This window comes from Clavelina lepadiformis, chromosome 4 (assembly GCF_947623445.1).
Source record: "Clavelina lepadiformis chromosome 4, kaClaLepa1.1, whole genome shotgun sequence".
NCBI lineage: Eukaryota > Metazoa > Chordata > Ascidiacea > Aplousobranchia > Clavelinidae > Clavelina > Clavelina lepadiformis.
This window is the reverse complement of record NC_135243.1, coordinates 6,681,775-6,694,431: the sequence shown is the minus strand read 5'-3', so window position 1 is coordinate 6,694,431 and position 12,657 is coordinate 6,681,775. Positions and strand designations below refer to the sequence as shown.

General features: G+C 36.7%; 2 protein-coding genes across 2 annotated transcripts; both read right to left on the bottom strand.

Annotated features, from left to right (window-relative positions):
• Window positions 1-434: 434 nt before the first annotated feature.
• On the bottom strand, window positions 435-4,077 carry LOC143453198 (uncharacterized). Its single transcript, XM_076954385.1, has 2 exons — window positions 3,096-4,077; window positions 435-2,861 (listed from the first exon to the last, which is right to left on the bottom strand). Exon 2 carries the CDS (start codon window positions 2,818-2,820, stop codon window positions 916-918), a length of 1,905 nt encoding a protein of 634 aa, XP_076810500.1. The 5' UTR covers window positions 2,821-2,861; window positions 3,096-4,077; the 3' UTR covers window positions 435-915.
• Window positions 4,078-8,841: 4,764 nt separating this feature from the next.
• LOC143452978 (zinc finger BED domain-containing protein 5-like) lies at window positions 8,842-9,186 on the bottom strand. Its single transcript, XM_076954133.1, has one exon. The coding sequence runs from the start codon at window positions 9,184-9,186 to the stop codon at window positions 8,842-8,844; it is 345 nt and encodes a 114-aa protein (XP_076810248.1).
• Between the last annotated feature and the right edge of the window lie 3,471 nt (window positions 9,187-12,657).

Genomic DNA, 12,657 nt, shown 5'->3' with positions numbered 1-12,657 from the left:
TAAATCGGTCTTAGTGTCTTAGTTTTTTGTTTGGTTGTTTGTTTCGAGTAAACATTTACATAGTACGTACATGACAACTCGCTTTAAACCGGGGTAATTCATCTCATAGTAATTAAATGTGGAATTTAATGTAGTTTAATATAGTACTTTGTTTGTTAAATATTTTGTTCAAATAGTATGGTGACATGACATTTACCAATGTATTCTATATATTGCATCATCCTTTAAACGTTGCTAGATTGGACTAGGCATCAAAAGCTGACCAGTGGCAATGCGAAAACCATTTCCTCACTTGAATCTTTGTTAAGCCTTCGTATACGCTTGTATATACAGCCTCGCAAACAGCTTTTGGCGCACCGTATATTGCATTAATATTGAGACAGCATATAGACTATTTACTAAGAAATCCAATAAAAATGTTATTCGCTCATACCTTAACTCTTGAAATAATTTTATTTCCGAAATCATACCAACTCGCAAATTTTAAGCAATAAAAATTTTTTACGACAACCAGCAAAAGCAAAAATTCTTGAAATATAATGGCACACATGGCCACAACAATTGCGCGATCAGTACTGTAAATATATAATCACTGCTGGTTTATGTATGGTTGTTCAATTACCAAGTGCTGGTATAATATATTTAATGTCGCACTCTGCAATTAATCATGTTTAATTAACACAAAAAATGCTAGAAACGTTTTGGTCATTTGTTATTCCTTTGCCGTTTTTTGTTTCAAATAATGACTTCAGTTGTTATTCCTGCTAAAAACGAAAATTAGCATCCGCTTTTTCTTATATTGGAATCAGACTTTTTTGCTGTTTGTCATTACCTAACTTCACCATTTTCATTTTCATCTTCGTCTTCTTAATTTTTCCACTTTTTTCAGCTTCTTTTAATACTTTTGCTATGATCTCAGTGATGTTTTGAAGACCTGAATTTCTTTTTCTGATAAACTTTGGTAATTTCAACTTCCTTGAAAGTACGAGACCTGTCAAACAGAGATGACGGTAAAGATGATGTCTGTGGCAATTCCGACTGGACGTGGGTGTGAGGAACATTAGATTCATTTTCTGGTGTATTATCATAAATCAAGCGTCTCTTTACGGTTTTGTGCACGCGGTTAATTATGGTTTTTTGTGTCACGTTGTTATCTGGGTGCATATCTAGCCAAAGAGCGTAGAGTCTTTTCTGGTAACCTTTTTCTGATGGATTTGATTTCTTATAGCACTTCATAAGGTCATTCTGAAGCTCGTGTGTCCATTGCATGCGTTTTCGTTTTGTGTTTTGAACAAGTCCATCTGTACATTCTTGTTGGGTAATTCTTTTCTTCGGTTGTTGTAGTTTGAAGTCAACGAATTTTTTTTGGTTCTCTAATACGTGGTCCAATAGACACTTCACTCTGCATACAAGCTTCAAGATGGCCGCAGCAAATGCTGGAGCACTAGAAAATTTACTAACCATTTTGTCTTCGCATGGTAGTTTTTCGTTGAAGCAGTTGGAATACGCTTTCACTAGTTGACCATTTCCAAGTTGCTTTAGTTTTCTCAAAGTGTCAGCAACGAAAAGTTTTTGAAAGCCCAATGGTATCTCCATAACGTTACAGATATGCGTGCGAAGAATATTAACAGAAAAACCTGCATAATGTACAACAAGGCAAATATTTCCCGTTTGTCTTTGTAAAAAGGTTTCAAGGATATCCAGAGTGTCAGCTCCGAAAGGTGGCTTGCAACTCTGCTGGATTATAGAATTGGTCAGCTGCGTAATGATCTCGGCAGGCGAAGAAATTTCTTCCTCAGGGTCAACTATTAAAACTATTGAGTCCTGCACAGTGGGTTCGCAACCATCTTGGCTAGCTGTGACCAAATTGTCTTTGTTAGTTGCAATCATACAAATTTCAGTTATTTTGCAAGGTTTCAAATTCGTGGTTTCGATGTGATAAAATATAAAGGAGTCGTCTTTACCGTGTAATGCTGATGAAGGCAGACTGACCTCGGACGTGGAAAAAGAGGAAGTACTGCAAAACGATGAAGAAGAAGAAGCAAAACCTGAAGACTGAAAAGAAGGAGGAAAGCCTGAAGAAACCGAAGTAGATGGTTGAGTTGAAAGTAGTGAAGAAGCCGGATAATTACCAGAAAAACAAATGGAGTGAAAAGTGTCATTTGTTAAATTAGTGATGCTCACTGGCTGTAGTTTCAACTTGAAGCTGTTGTACAAAATGACTTCGCACGTAACTCCAAGAAAGCAAACATTCTCTTCTTCTGCAGTTATTTCAACAGGTATCGGTTTGTTTAAATATTGTTCGTATATTTCGATCTTACTGAAGGTCAAGGTCTCTGGCGAGCATTCGTGGAGGCTGCTATATCCCGGATCATATTCAGAAGTCAACCTCCAGTCAACTAAGCAAAGCATTAAGTTTCCATCCATCATATGTTCCAAAGGTTCCTCGACACGGCTTAGTTCATTCTGCAGAACTTTGAGTTCTGAGAGCCTTTCTTTCGGATGTAAAACGCAAGTTAGACCGCTTTGTCGCCGGAGGAATTTCTCCAAAAGCTTAGCAAAGCTTTTCATTCTGGCCTGTGACTTGCATTGGGTCATGAGCTTGTCAACCACTCGAGGGAGGCCGTTAAGCTTATTAGCTCTCTTCTCTCGCGGGGTAGCTCTTGGATCAAAACTTATTATTCCGCTGTATGGGAGTTTTCTGTCGCCGTTATTTCGGGTCAGCTCTGCCTTATGTACAGCTAATATACTGATATTGATCGTGGAATCTAATTCAGACTGAACTTTGATGAACACCAAAGTTTCAGGTATTGTAGTCATCGTTCTTAGCAACGAATGTTTTCCAGCGCCGCTAAGAGTGCCTGAATGAAGTGCGTTTACTTATAAGTCAGGAAAAGGGTGTTATTACTGTTATCAAACTAATTAAATTATGTATATGGTTATTGGGAACAACCTTGTTCAAAATTAAACAGTTTTTAAATAATGTTGGTTAATATATAAGATATATACATCCTGCAGGACATTCAAAATATTTGACATTTGCATTTATAAATTACTGTGAATAACTTTAAACATATTTTAGTCATCATGTATACCTGTGGCAATCCATAAATATAAAAAGAATTAAATTAGAAACCTATAAATCACATTTCCTTGTTTGCGACTACTTAACAGCTATAACCTGTAGATAGAATGAACATGTACAGTAGATTAGAATATACGTAATAGGCGGGTATACGGCGTTTCAAAATCATGGTATACGACCTTACGAAATTGTTCTAAAAATGTTTGCGGCACTAAGCACGCACTGAACCTGTATCAAACAACTGCACATCCAGACAATAAACAAGCCAAGCCCATTCGTCCCAGCAGGATGCGACGAATTTGAATATCAGACAAATGAACATCAACATAAACTATTTCCATTTTTGTTAAATGCAATTAGTCTGTGTAATCGAGATGGTTACGGTTTCATCTTTAAAGGTGAAATTGGGTCGTTCGCGAAAAACGTTTGAGAGCCACTGAAACTATAAGAAGATTGCGACATTGAATACATAAATATTGCTGGTCCATAAGCTGAGCGTGCTTTATCGTCGACCCTCAAAAGCATAGCCTTGTACACAGTAAAAATACTCTATTATGCTCGTGTAGGTATTGGTCGATTTCATGTTCGCACATACTCATCTTTTATGAAAGAGTAGAAGCAGTTTTCCGAAAAGCTATACAGAGACTTTGTTAAGAAACTTATCTGTCACTTCTGCTCAAATGAAACGGAAAAACTAATAAATTCCGTTGTTACTCGCACGTTCTGTTTTCTATTTTGTGAATTTTTTAATGCGATCCCATTGTAATCGTTTTACAATAGGCCTAAGTCTATTTATCTAAATTTGAAAACTCTTTTATAACCTTTGATTGTGTTAGGAACACTTGCTGTACTTGCTTGCATATACTGTAAGTTCATTGTTGATTTATTTAAAATTCGTAGGCCTATTGATCTGAATTTTGACTTCCTATCCGGTCACATATACAGTGCTTGTAACTTAGTATATGTAGTTGCTTGCAGCAATCTTCAACCTACAGCTCTATCACACCAACCCGAAAAGGCGCTTTGTTTATATAGAGAAAATTTCAAGGCAAGATAAACATTGTCGTCACAGATCAAACAAGTGTAAGATATATCGCAAATAACGGTGAGGTCATGGAAAAGTACAACAAATATTTTAAAAGCGGTGGTGATAGTGCTGAGTTATGTAACATTATAATTTCTCTGTGTTTTTGTCTGTAGTGAGATATGCTATGATGGTGGTGATGATGATATGATGATATGTGGTATCTTTAACTGCATTAAACTCAAAACTTTCAAAAACGAAACATACTTTCAAATATAACTGACATGCCTCCATTATACGACTAATGATGAACCGCCTTGCTGCCAGCTTCACGATTAATTAATTATTACTGACCAATTTTACGATTATTAATTTCTTGTCAAGTTTTGAATAAATTTATCACGAAATTACTTACAAAAAATGATACTTGACTGCAAACATGGTTATATGATATCTATCATAACTTTATCTTTAATTGTTGTATCTTGTGCTCGATTTGTGACGTCGTGACGTGTTGCAGACAGATATAGAACCAAGGTGGTGTAAAATGTTCAATCACTCTTTTTGCTCATGAATTGTAATTGTTGACTTTCGTATTTGCAGTTTTAGTGTGGTTATGCAGTTTAGCAAACCTTAACGGACGTCAGTGCTGTGATCAAGAAGAGTAGCTGCAAGCCATGTTATAACATAATTGATAATTACGACAGTATTAGGTATAGATAATGTCATTCGCAACTTTCTGATTAACATAACGCCTATTGCTAACAAGTACATAGCAACGTGCACACTTAGTAAACAAATTTTGATCCAAAAACTGGCTTGATTTCGAAAATTGGTATCCAAAAACGTTATAGCATGGCAGTAACAAAATATTGCGGGTAAGATATAAAGTGGAGGAAATATTTTCATGAAAGCAGAAGATAAACACGCCAAACGTAATCAGGTATTGAGCATAAAAAAAACACAAGCAAAAAACAAAAAAGCAGGAAAGGAAATCAAGAGAAAAAGTATAAGTGAATGAAAATGTTAAAGATTTGAAGAAGCAAAACGACAACAAAAGCTGTAGATATATTTACAAACTTTTTAATACTCACTGGCTGAACGTATAATTTACAGCTGTGTTAGAAAGCAACGGAGGCTGCAAGAAAACATATAAGCCTACAACCATTCTTTCCCAGGTATCTTTTCGTTTAAGTATTGTTTGTAAATATATCGCCTAAATTTTATTATTTCTGCAAAAACAATTTACTATTTAATTTATGTAATACACAACATTATTAAAAACAATTTTATCGTCATCCAAACTTCACTCAACTAACGTAAAGGTCACTACACCTTATTCTGTCATTCCACATGCAGAATAGGACATTCACAACAATATATTGTTGTGAACGTATTAATTGACAAGTATTTTATTCACGATGGTGGGTGAAAGGACTGTATATTGGCATTAGTATCGCTATTAGGGTAATATAATCAGTTGATAATCAAAAACTTGCTTCCTAAAGCTAAGCTCTGACGACAGAGATTTGAGATATGGTAATAATGTAATATTTTTGGGCACCAAATTAAGAGTAATATTGCGAAAATATCGCTTTCTATAATTGCAACAAAGATGCCATGCGATTCCCAGGTTGACACAAAGATTTATATATCGCTTCATTAAAAGCGGAAAAAGTATGGCAAGCTTGTACAAATATAGTTGTCTACGCATTATTAGGAGGGAAAAGAGAAAACACAGCAGACAAAGGTACATCGAAAACGGAACAAGATTGTTTGCTTGCCGACTTAATACGTGCTCGTCCCTTGCCTGTAACGTCAATAATTAACTAGTTATGAAATTCTACGTCCTGGAACAAAACAACCTTTACAGCTTATATAAAGTCATGGTTCAAGAATGGTACGGTACAACATCAAATAACGCATTAATTGGGTATTACAAAATAACGCATTGACCATATGAGCTTTACCTATCGTACATTTTAGGCCTCAGGTTTTAAAAAAACAAACGTTGACTAGAGCATTTATATAGGATGTGGAAAATCAGAATGTCAGAATCAAATGTCAGAATTTTTGTTGGTAATCGAAGAGAAATGAAGGGTTTTGCGTTTCCATTTGTTGAAACACATAATCTGTCAACTCCTTACGGTGGCATACAACTTTAACAAGGCTGGTAGCGAAAGCACGGGCACTAAAAAAACACAATTCCTTTCCTAATGCACGGTCGTGCAAAATTTCTTCATGAAAGAATGCTGTATAGGCAGTGACAAGTTTCACTTTTTCTCTTCCAAACAATTCCCTGAGTTCTGTCGCAATATCAGCCACGTAAAGATTCTCAAACAAAGGACTGCACTGACTAAGTTGCCGGATATGCTTTCCAAAAATGTTAACTGCAAATTGCGCGTAATGCACAACAAGGCAAATTTTTCCGTCTTGTTTTTTAAGAAACTCCTCAATGAGCTGCAAAGTTTCCAAATTGAAAGATGGTTTTGAACTTTTCTCAATTATGTCGTTTGTCAACTGAGTCATGGCGTTTGCTACTGGTTGTATATTAGCCGGTGTGGGATCGATTATCAGCACCAGAGAATCTTGAACCCAAGGAAATTTTCTTGTTCCTTTCACTTCTTCTAGTGCACGCTTTTTCACAGCTATCAAACAAATTTCTGTGATCTTGCGAGAAGTATTAAGGCCAGCGGTTTCAACGTGAAAAAACACGAAAGTATCTTCTTCAAAAAAATTATCAGCATGATTTTCTACGTCATCATCGTCTCCGTCTTCGTCTCCGTCTTCGTCTCCGTCATCATCATTATCACGGTAAACAACAGCAGCACAATGTTGACTTTCATCATTGCCTGAGGCTTTAACATCATCACCATTTTCAGAAAAATCTAGTCTTTTAAGGTTCAAATCTCGGAACTCCGTTTGAAAGTTAGAAGTTTTAAATACACTTTGTACCATCGATAGAAAACAACTGTTTTTCTCTTCTGTTGTCTGTTCACGACCATCCGAAAGTGAAGCATTGAAAACACGTTCATGAAGAAATTCTCTGTATTCATTTTCTTCCTCTTGAGAAGTTGGTCTGAATACCTGACTTTCATCATCTAATATATCGCGCCATTTGAATACGGACCACAAAACATCGGTACTTCGTAATACTTCTAATGAATAGTTGGCTCGTTTCAACTTTGCGCACAAAACTGCCACGTCTGTAGGCTCTTCATCTTGCACAAAGATACACAAGGGACCTTTTTGTCGTATGAGAAAGTTGTCAAGGATTTTAAAGCAACTCTGTTTTTGTGAATTGGCTGCACATAAATTTGACCAGTAATGATCAGCCACTCTTGGCATGCCGTTTATTTTTTTCTTTGTCACAGAACTTGATGGTGTCTGTCTGTACGGTGCAAGGCCACTTGCAGGTAAGATGTCTTCTCCGTCATTTCTAAGGAGCTCACTTTTGTGAACAGCTATAAGACTTATGTCGGTCGCACAATTCCTGCTGTTGTCCCAGCCTAACTTGAGGAAAATGAACGTGCCGACTTCTTCGTTGTTAGCCATATCGCCTTTCAATCTTCTGCAATGCCAATAAGGTTTGTTCACAACTGACAAATTTTTTAGGTAACAGTTAATCTTATGCTTTAAATTTAAAATAAGTAAAAACACATTGTAAATTAAAATGGCTTGTTTGCTATTATTAGCTTAAGCTGATAATTAATAGATATAAGTTACAGCAGGTAAAGAGCGTTTCCAAGTAAATTGCTTTACTATAATTCAGTGTTTCTCAAGCTTTTTAGCGCACGGACTACTTTTCCATTAGCATAAGTATTCCAGGCAATAGCAATAAAAACTAAGTTAGTTCAACACTAAAACAGTAAAAAAATGCAGCAGCGGTTTGTTTATAGGGCACATTTGCACTATAAATCTCAGTGATAAAATTGAAAATTCTATGGAAATTGAAAATTGAAACCTGTAAACTACGACCTTTGCTCAACCTATCTCAGTGAGAACCTTGTCCTTTAACTTGTCCTACTTGGTTTTAACCATAGCCAATGTTGAAAATCCAGCTTCACACAAGTATGTATTCGGAAAAGACAAAAAAGCTATTGTTGCTTGTTTGCAGAGGTCAGAAAGATTAGGTTCCTCCGATAGAGCATTCGCCCAAAATTGAGTGAGAGAAATAATTTTGAACTTGTCTCTCCACATCCGTCGACCTTGCAGTTCAGTCAACTGTTCAGCAATGCAGTCTATTTCAGAATGAACCTCTAACGCTGACACCTCAAAAGGACTTCGTATCCAGTTAAATATCTTGTTATAATTGCTGAAAGGAATTTATCGATCCAGTTCAGAAACAGATGTATTGTGGTGCTCAAGAAAGATTCGACGAATACCGCGCAAATCAATTTTTTCTACTCAACAAATAAGCTCAACGCTGGAAAAGCAACCATCTTCTCACTTTTCAATCGATGAATTTTATTTTATTTTAATCTTATTTCACAATTTTATTTTACCTTTGAACGCATCAATGCTTTCCGTTACATCTAAAATCTTTTTGTCTTTTCCCTGCATAGAGCCATTCACTTGGTTCACATGGCTGAAAAAATCAGCTAAGAGAAGCAATTTGGAAATCTATTTGTCATCGCTAAGGCGATCAATAAATTAATGTTTCTGTTCTTTGAAAAAGGTGCTGATTTCATCTCGTAGGTTAGCCTTTTACATGAAACTCATAAAACCTTTTTTACTTCCCCGGAGCGCCGGACGGAGCGCCATTAGCGCAAACAGACACACAGACAGACCACTCAAGCTGATGTTCTTTAATGAACGAATTCACTTTATTAAAAATTTGCTCTCCAGTGGTATTTTTGGCAAGTCCACGGCATAACAAAAACCGCTCCTCATAGTAATTTGCTTCAACGTATCGCACAAACACCATGAGCTGTGCATCATTCCCTATATCTGTTGTCTCATCCAATTGCAAACTAAATTTTCCACTCTGCTTTACAGAAGCAATAGTTTGTTGCAGAACATCTTCTGAGAGTTCTTGGGTACGCCATTTAATGGTGTTGTTTGACAAAGGAACCATAGCTAACTTATTAGCAACAGTATCATCACACATTATCCTGGTAATTTCTACAATATACTGGTTTAATCAAGTTCTCTCCCGATGTATGAGGCGCTTTTACTCGAGCAATTCTCCAAACAGCAGAGAAAGAATCACGCACTGCTTTGTAGTGAAAGTCTAACTACTCTTCTCCAAGCAGATGGGTGATCAAACGATTTATCTTTACCTGATATTCTATTTCTTTAAACACATCTAGAGGTTTGTTGACGAATTTTTCATGGTTTGCTTCTAGGTGTCGACGAAGTTTTGCTTCCTTCAAAGAGCTGTGTGCTAAGACTTTTAAGCACAACACACACTGTGGCCTAACTTCACCATTTACCTCGACCGAAGTAAATCCAAGCGTCAAGTAATCATCATTATATGCAAACACCTGCTTTCGTTTTGCCATGACTAGATATTAAATTAACTTGTTAAGTATTTTAACTTTTCGCCACCAACAATGCCTAATCTGGCTTCCTATGCACAGACATTTGCGAGCATAACCTGGTCTGACGTGCGCAAACGAAATCGCATTGGTGGAGAAGGAAAGAAACTAAAAAGGGGCTGACACTTTGGAACTCCTTTTAAATAAGAGAAAAAAGAGGGTGATTCGCGCGCCAGGAGTTGGAAAAAGGAAAAGAGAACAAAAGAATTAAGGAATTGGATTGCCACAAGCATAACGAGAGAAATAAGCAAGGATTTTTATGAGACTATTCTAAATGGCGGAAAGCGAAAGCGAGGCGAAAAGCCGTCGCGAAAATTATGACCTACACGTATTTATATACAGTAAATTAATGGGCTTTCGGACAACCAAAAACCTTACGCGGACTCGGGGTTGAGAAACACTGCTATAATTCATACCCTGGTTTTATTGTTTGGTTTGACTCTTATTTTCTCATGTTTGTCCTTGCAAAGAACATCATCAACATTATCCTGCCCATGAACAGTTTAAGATTAGATTTGGCGTGGCGTTCATGCTTATATAAATTCGTGGTTCAAGAATGGTACGATAAAATACCAAACAGAAACGCCCACACTTTAACAAACATTGTTGGTTGGAATACATCGTTTATATAGAGGGCACTCAGCTCCACTTCAGGACAAGATCAAGGTTAACGCCGCAGATCATACAAGTGTAAGATATTGCGCAATAACGGTGCAATATGCACATAACACGCGTTCGAAAGAAATATTTTACAGCATGATATTTCAGGTTCAAGTTGATTTTGCATTGTAATTATTACGCAAGCTATGAGGTCATGGAAAAGTACAAAAAATGTTTTAAAAGCGGTGGCGATAATTCTGAGTCATCTAAAATTATAATTTCTCTGTGTTTTAATCTGCATTGACTGCTAGATATGTTAAACTGCATGATACTTAATACTTTCAAAAACCCGTATATAAGGTACCTGTACCGAATAAGGCCCGGTCCCTAATAAGGCCCATTGCTCATATTTCGCAAACCCGTGCAAATAAATGAAAGATTTTGTCCCTTCATAAAAACTAATATAAATTCATGATGGTTTACCAGATTTCATCCTTGTCACGTGATCAACCGATTCGCTAGTGCACAACAAAAATTTGATATTTGCAGTTAAGGTGGTTTTGTTAATTTAGAAAAAAAGTAAGTGAGAATTTGGCCGGTTAAATGAACTGTTGTCAGCCGGCTGAAGTTTTCATGTAACAACCAAGTTAGTATTGAAAAGGATAATGCACTTTTTTTTGCTAAAATTTTTCTGATGATAAAAATGTGACATTTTTTTCGTGGATTCCACATGCGCCTAATAAGGCCCATACAAGATGCTTGGCTAATTTATGTCCAGACTTCAAGAGTGGTTCCAGTCATCAGTTGGCAAATTGTTGCAGTTACTTTGATGCGCCTAGTGGAATCTTTTTAAATGTTTGTACAACTTAAAATGTGAAATTTCTAATAATGTTATATGTTGTCTATTACTATGTTTTGAATCAAAATACTCACAAAATTGGTGGGCCTTATTAGGAGCCTATGCTCCTAATAAGGCCCATTTTTTGGAATTTTTAATTTCTTTATAAAACTTTTTGGGGGGGTAGTCAAGTATTGTGGTTTTAATATGTTGTAGTCATATACCCTCACTAATAGAATACGATTTTTCAGTCTATTCTCATTTATGGTTCTTGAGTTATTTTCAAAAAAGTGTTAGGTGGGCCTTATTCGGTACAGGTACCTTATAACTGACATTCCTCCATTATACGACTAATGAAGATACAACCTTGCTGCCAGTCTCATGATTAATTATTACTGAACAATTATACGATTATTCTGGTTTTCTTATGTTTGCCATTGCGAAGCGCGTCATTAATTTTATGTTGCCCATGAACGCTTTTGAGTCAGTTATTGATCCAAGATTAGATACAGCGAGGTGTTCATTTTGGGGAAACTCTTAAAACGCCCACGCATTATTAACAAGCATTGGTGGTTTACAGTACAGTACTGTACAACAAAAAATGTTATTCGTTACTTCAACAACTGTCTAGGCTCTCGTGTGAAAGAATAGATTCATTTTTCCTTCCAAAAATTATATCAAGACATATCTAAACACTAATTGGGGGCTTATAACAATTGTGTTATTAAGCTTTAGTTTAACGCGATGATCGATCTAACAGTGGTAACTTCAACGTCTCACAATATTGAAAATGATATTTACCGCACGTAAAAAGCCCGTTGATCGTTGGAAAACACAACACAACACAACGGACTTCAGAAAAAATGCCGACATCGAAAGCGGAACCAATTTCTCCAAGACTGTGTACTTGTAATTACACAATCGCACAAACTCTACACACATAAATATTTGTGTGTGGGTATCATAAAGCCCACTTATTGTTTCCATGTACCGAATCGTTTTTTCATTTATAGACTGACTGATTAGGTGATTTTCTTTTTACAAATACTCCCTTTACAGCCTAACATCAATTCTTTTTGTTAGTTTCAAAGGGCTTTGGAGCAGGCGTAAATGTTAAATTGCTCAAGCTCCAGCTCCGGAGCTCATTTATACCACCGCTCCGGCTCCATTACATCAAAAACTGAGGTTTAAGGATGAACGTTCAGTTTGGAATATCTAGCTCAATGGGTCAGTCAGTAGTCAGTAGTCAGCACCATCAGTTGCAGCTATGAACATGTGAATGATGTGACTGCTCTTCTGTCAAATCCCCAGCAACGTGGTTAGTTAGAAAAGGTGGCGCCAAAGAGGCAACAATTCTTAATTTTGCGAAGGGTTGGTGTTAAATTATGTGAATTCAGCCAATATTAGTAGCATAGCATCTTTTGAAATACATCGGAGCCGGAGCTATTTTTCGAACAACTGGCTCCATCTCCTGCTCCAGCTCCTGCTCCAGCTCAATTTGAATTTCACGTAGAGCTCCGGCTCCAGCTCTGTTGAAAAAGCACGGCTCCGGGGCTCAGGCTCCTTGCTC